General features: G+C 40.1%; 1 protein-coding gene across 1 annotated transcript; it reads right to left on the minus strand.

Annotated features, from left to right (window-relative positions):
• Nucleotides 1–2,483: 2,483 nt before the first annotated feature.
• On the minus strand, nucleotides 2,484–5,549 carry LOC143018421 (uncharacterized). The gene is made up of 2 exons (XM_076173781.1): nucleotides 4,725–5,549; nucleotides 2,484–4,430 (listed from the first exon to the last, which is right to left on the minus strand). The coding sequence occupies exon 2, from the start codon at nucleotides 3,602–3,604 to the stop codon at nucleotides 3,284–3,286; it is 321 nt and encodes a 106-aa protein (XP_076029896.1). The 5' UTR covers nucleotides 3,605–4,430; nucleotides 4,725–5,549; the 3' UTR covers nucleotides 2,484–3,283.
• Between the last annotated feature and the right edge of the window lie 1,464 nt (nucleotides 5,550–7,013).

Below are 7,013 nucleotides of genomic sequence, written 5' to 3' on the forward strand. Positions count from 1 at the left end.
GAAAAGCTATTGACACAGCAAATTTCTGGCATACAGAGTACATCGGTGTCTTGTATATGTATCTTTATATATTTACGAAGGAACAGCGTCTTTAAGCTGATAAGCACTGAGTGAGTGTGTTTTAATGTAGATAACACTTCCAAGACTGGAGTGGATTTTGTGTTGAAATCCTCTAAGGGAGCCAAGAAGGTGTCCTCAGGCGGTGAAAGATCAACGGTATTTACTGGGTGTTTTGTTCTGATTTTTGCTGATTTGGACATGCGGGAAGAGTTAATGCGTCTGTTACGCATGTCCACAACCGTCAGTGAGGTAGTAGAGTTAGTGTCGTGGGAATGTGTCTGTGTGGCGGTGCCATTTGGGCTAACAGCTGGTGCATCCTCGTGTGATGAAACGGAGTGAATTTGAGCGGTGGGACTAGAATTAATTGACGTTAAATCAAGCTATGCCTGCTCGGTCACGTTGATGTGGTTGACCTTGTGGGAAGTTGCCGATGGTAATACAGGGAGGAAATGATTAGCATAAATGATACCATGTTCAGCAGGGTAAATGATGATATTATGTTGCTTCATCAATGTTAAGTCTAGGAGGATATCAGCAGGAAAGTAAACGTCAGCTACGTGGGAGGTAAATGGAATGGCTGGACATTCATCTTTGAAACTGATATCTAGGGAGAATTTACTAATGATTGGGAGTGGTACACCATCTACTTTGCAAAGGTTGACGTCGGTGGGTTCCAAAATGGTGACACATTTTGTTTCAGTGCAGAATTTGTGGAAATTATACACTGACATGATGTTAACTGAGAAATATTGTCACTTTGGTGTTACTAGACTTAGCATTGAAGGTTAAGGAATGAGAAGACATGTCTGGGATATCCATGGTAGAGTTGAATATTGAATATCTTGGTATGGAGTAACTGTCCTGGATGTGCACTGAGTCTTTGTATTCTGTAGTCACAAAGAATATGTGTTACGTGAATGCCTTGCAGGAGATGTGTTACGTGAATGCCTAGCAGGAGATGTATTACGTGAGTATCTAGCAGGAGATGTGTTACGTTAATGTCTAACAGGAGAGAGATCTGGGGATTCTGGTCTGTGTTGCCTCTGTGCTAACAACACACGGCAACGATTACTCGTGTGAAAATATGTACCGTGATGCTCGCAGTATCACTTCGGTTGTGACGGGTATCTGTGATAATACGTGTTAACGAGATGCCCTGGTTTGTGGTAGTATGTACAAAACATTCGTGTTCTTGAAGGAGAGCGTTGTTGTGAGTGATCTCGCGTGCGTGATTTATGCCTTGATCTCGCGCTGTGTAAGGGGGACTGTGTGACCTGGGCTATCGTGTGTGTGGGTGGGTACTAACTGATTTTGTATCTGAGTGATAACTTGGTCCGTGTCAGAGAATTTCCTGGGGATTTCACCTAATGTGATACCTGGTGTGAATGTAATTGTGATAGCTTGCTGGATCGTGTCTGGGTGTAATTAGGAGAGTAGGTGAAAGTATACCATGAGGGAGACTACGTGTTCCAATGGAATTTTGTTGTCTGAGACCCAGTCTAAGTTTTTTAATCTTTCTCTGAGTTGCTGAAGCTATTTTGACAGCTTTTTCTTTAGTGGTGTGTGGGCCATGATTGTAAGTTTTTCCCAAAGAGTATAGGGAGGAAAGTGCTCCAAATGGCTCAAAAGCAGCAAATGACTTTTTAATTTGTTCTACGAATTGATCATAGGATTTTGTTTCTTCAAATAAGTCAGACTGAAAGACGTCACCAGCTAATGTGTCATTTTTGTTTATTTTGAATGTTAAGATGGATATCTTTGTTTTGTCACCTGCGGCATTCCTACGTAGTATTTCTGAGTGAACCTCAGTGAGGAAATTGTGTACAGGAATGTTCCTGCCGTTGAAGAGTGGTAATGTTGTCTCATCTTTGATGACTGTGATAAGATTTTGTGTTGTCATGGTGTTTTGAGTAGGAGGTGAATTTTCTGAAGAGTTGGTAGTAGAAGGAGGGGACATGGTTGGTGGAAACGTAGCTTGGCTTCGTGTATAGGGTCGGTATGTCGAGTCAGAGAGGGCTTTGGACACGTTCATGTATGGAATAAAAATGTGTGGAGACCGTTTTGCTCCTAGGTGGCACTGAGAACGGAAAAATATCTACTTACCCAAGATGATGTCGGAGTGTTAGTCGATGACGGTGCTGCAGTGGGGCGAAACGATGGAAGGATGCACTGCTGGAAACAGGGGGAGTAATTAGTGTATTGTTTTGGTGAGTTAGAAAATATGCAAAAAGATGTGCAGATAAATAACGAGAAAACAAGAGAAATGAATGTGGAGATTCTTGCGCAGCTAGATGCGGGGGTGGGGGAGCGTTGGCTCGTAGAAGATGATCGTTGGAGCGTTGTAGTGTTGGCTAGTAGAAGACGATCGTTGGAGCGCTGTAGTGTCAGCTCGTAGGTGATCGTTGGAGCATTGTAACATTGGTTGTTGGAGCAGTGACGTGCGGAGCGCGATGCGATGTTGGAGAAAGGGGGGGTCGTCCAACTCGTGCGATGGTGGAGAAGGGTGGTCGTTCAACTCGTGCGATGGTAGAGAATGCCTCGGAGGGGGCTTTCCTCGTAGATGCTGGATAATGCCTCGGAGGGGATTTCCTCGCCGTAGATTCTGGAGGAATGTCTCGGAGGGAGGCTTCCTCGTCGTATATACTGGAGGATGCATACCGTACAAGTAGGACTCTTCGCTTCATAGTAGGATGGTGGACAATGCCGCTAAGAGGGGTTACCTCGCACAATAGTCAGATTGTCCAAATTCGTGAGCAATAACCTACGGTATTTAACATCCCATATTCACTGACATAGTTTTTTTTTTTTTTTTTTTTTTTTTGTCGTCATAACCAAATGTTTGCGCTTCTATACATAGTGTTGAATTCACATTTCGTTCTACAATTATGTTAGGCGATATACTAAGTAGTAAACACACACTTGGGAAAATAAACACTCATAACAATCAGGTATATAACAATTATTATTATATACAATAAGAAAAATAGTCGTAATGAAGGAGCAAACTTATATATGATGCATTACACCATTAAATAGTAGCCTAACTGTCTACACCTCTCTATCACTCTCTCTCTCTCTCTCTCTCTCTCTCTCTCTCTCTCTCTCTCTCTCTCTCTCTCTCTCTCTCTCTCTCTCTCTCTCTCTCTCTCTCTCTCTGCATTTGTTGGGAGCATTGACATTAAACTTCTGCGGATTTTAATAGATGTAGAACTTCTGATGGCAATTATTTAAGCTTATAAGAAGACCTCTTTCTAAGTCCAGCAAGGACTGGATCAGATGAGAGTAGCAGCCAGTTCATGAGGTCTGTGTTGGATCTTATTCGTGATCTTTTGTAGGTGTGGTGTTCTCTTGCATTTCTTACGATCTTGTGAGTTCCCTCAATTCCCTTTTCTGATGCATGTCCGACGGATATACAGAGAGACTCGATCCCTTGACTGCCATGCATTAACATCTTGTGTCCAGAAACTGGCATATAGTACCAGTTGTACAAACAAACTGGCTGTGTTCCTGGCATATTCATCGTACTTTGTGCTGATAATGTCATATCCTGAATTTAAGGCACTGAGTAGAATTGAAAGTTGATGAATAAACCTGGCATCAACTCCTGTTATTCTAGATACATTTTCTGGATCTGAAAAAAATCCTAGCTGTGTTTCCGTTATTGATTGTACCAGATCCTTGAGCTGGAGTGTCTACATTAAGCCCCAATTCCCTCTTTAATTCGGTGCATATTATCTTCTTCTCTTCAATGTATATCTTCTTATTTTCAGTTCCTTTTATCATCCATGTCTTCAACTTCATTCTATAAGCAATGTGCAGAATACACTCCATTGTGCTTATAAGAAGGTGCAAAGGTGATAATCCATAGGAAAGAGCATTCTCATCAATATCTTTATCTTGTATTTCCTTTAGATTATTCATGGCTGACGGATTTGTCCTTGGTTTACAGATAAAATAAGATGCAGCAGAGGGAGTGTTTGTTAATGCTTGACATACCTTCCCATCAACCATTGTTAATATTAATTTGTGGTGAACTTGAATATTCTGTACTACTGTAGGCACAAGACTAGTTATTGTCTTTGAAGTTCGTGTATTTCTTGCCTTGTACTTTCTGCCGATTCTTTACTGAAGGTGAGTTTTATTGGACGGCAATAAATGGGAGAAGAAGGAGCTGGATTTAACCATATTATTTTTTTACTATCTCTGAGTGACAACCGTAATGGACAGATCAAACTTGACATTATACTACCCTCATTCACATCACTGTACAGTTCGTGGTCTATTATGATATCAATTGCTTGGTCAAAAGTTGTCTCTATCATTTAAAAAATAATGTGTCACAATATCTTCTTTCTTAATAACAGCCATACCTATAAAGAAAAAACAAAACAATAATTATACTTTGTCGACTAATTATCATGACTCATAATCATACAATAATTTTCCCTTTGGGGGCAGTTTTCTCTTGTATTCAGTAAGTTTTCTTTATTTGCTTATGGGTAATTATTTTAAATCTTTAATATTAATATCTCGCTTGGCATCTCATTACATCATTCTTATAGTATTCATCTTTTTTCATTTCATATATTTATTGACATACATAACCTTGATATATTTAGATACCATGTAAGTATCACAAAATACAAAAATAAAGGCTACTTTACTTGTAAGCTGTGTTATTGTGCAGTGAGAAAATTTTCAGCATGTCAGGTCTGTTTACACTGTTGACAAGCAAAGAAAACGGAGGTGAGCGGGGATTTCAATACCTTTGTCACTGCAAGACGAAATTTTTAGTTTTTTAAAAGCCATTTTCTCAAAATATTGGCAAGAGTAGGTTATACATTATGTTTCATGATATAGATAGATGTACTATTTGGGTGTTAGTGTATGATACAGAGTGGATGAATATGGATATCTATCAATTTTTTCAGTGTTTTGTAAATATACTATTATAATTCATAGTTAATACTTAAGACTATTCCATATCAATTTTTATCTATTTTTTGTGTATAATTATTCATATCACTTTATAAGGTGCCCAATGATGAAATTTCATTTGCAAGAGCAACTTGATGAAAATGCAATATTTTCTTTAATTATTTTTTTCAGCCAACCCAAATGACATACCAGTAAGATAATCATATTAACTGACACTGTATGTTCTTCTTAATAATGTACAAAAGTCCTTTAAACACAATTCTGACTTTGATTTCTGCTCACAAAATGATGGATTCCGACTACTGTGCCTCGTAATGATGCTTGGCGATGCAGGGGTGAGGGAGTCTGTGCTTCGTGGCGAGGCTGGATTTTGGCGAAGATTGTTAGCGTTGGGAAATGTAGAGTTGTGCCTCGGAGGAACATGTAGAGTCGGAGTTTCGTATCTCACCGCTATCCACCAGAATGTAGAGTGTAAGTTTAACTTCGACATTGGGTGAAAAATAAATCTGGGATTGTTCTTTTTAATGTGCCAGACATCTCTCGCCTACAAATACAAGGCAACCTTCGTCCAATCCTGGGGGGAGGGGTTGCCAGAATCATTAGAATGTACATATTTACAGGGTTGCTAAAATATGGTATAAGTAGGCTGTTACCATATTCGCATATAGAATATTTGAAAGGTTGGTCGCGTCGGATTGAACGACGCGACGAGAGGCACCTGGTTTGTTGTTGATTCTATTGTAGCAAAGGCTGTGAGGTGTAGAAATTTCAAGCAGATGTTTCGGGTTGCTGACACGAGATGTGGTGAGACCATTGTTTGCTAGGGCGTGGATGGAAAAGTCCGGTGCCTTGGGTGACTCGGCACACTGGACTGTCCCTGGAGTGTTGGTTGAAGACGTCCGAGCTCACTCTGGTAGCATACGCATGCGTGCGCACGTGTGCACGCTAGGCATCGAAGGGAGATGATAGACACGCTGAATATCGAAGAAGATGATAACAGCAAAAGGTGATAACAGTGTGTGTGTGTGTGTGTGTGTGTGTGTGTGTGTGTGTGTGTGTGTGTGTGTGTGTGTGTGTGTGTGTGTGTGTGTGTGTGTGTGTGTGTGTGTGTGTGTGTGTGTGTGTGTGTGTGTGTGTGTGTGTGTGTGTGTGTGTGTGTGTGTGTGTGTGTGTGTGTGTGCGCGTGCACTAGTATTTGTCCTACTGATTATAATTATTCAACTGATGACTATAGTATGATGGCCTCCAGATGTAGAAAAATAGATTGATCTGTTAATCTATAGTACATGTGCTAATTTTGAGTCAATTCAGAAATCTTTAATAACTCAGGTCATTAATGACTGAAATTAAAGAGATGATTGTTTGACGGCAACGCAGTGACTATATTTTCTTTGGAAGAATAAATAACATTTGAGGGCTTCGTTCTCAAATGGTGCTTACTCAGCAAAAAATGTCGGCCATTGGTATCTTCTTGTCAGAATACGTCCTCATGGCAGCCACAAAGCCGTTATCGTTTGCAAGTTCTTGCCAACAGCATTTGCTACTTTTTTAACATTTTGTCTTAAATAGCAATAATACAACTATTGGCGTGGACGTCACAGTGTATGCGCAAAGAATGTGCACTAAATAGTTGAAATGTTGCTTATTATTTATGACAAAATGGCTACAAAGAGCAATGTTTTTCCTTTCTTTGGCGAAAACGCGTCGACTTCAGCGGTTTTGTGGCTCCTACCATGAAGACGCTTGCAGTCGAATTGTCGAAGTGCAATTGAAGGACAGGAACACGGGCAGGTAGCTCTAACCTTGAATATACATATTTTTCCCTTCTTGTTTATCTTCTCTTGTATACCATTGACCAAACCTGAATAACGACATATGTAGTCTCTAATCTTTCTTGGGTTTTCCCTCTCTCCAGGATGTCTCTTAGATTTGTCGTCTTGTTGCTGGATGCGACTAGCATATTCTCTTTGTTTACAGAGAGAATGTAGACGAAAACACAGATCAAGTGTAGAATA

The sequence above is a fragment of the Oratosquilla oratoria genome, chromosome 34 (assembly GCF_046742065.1).
Source record: "Oratosquilla oratoria isolate Oo_2021 chromosome 34, ASM4674206v1, whole genome shotgun sequence".
Lineage (NCBI taxonomy): Eukaryota > Metazoa > Arthropoda > Malacostraca > Stomatopoda > Squillidae > Oratosquilla > Oratosquilla oratoria.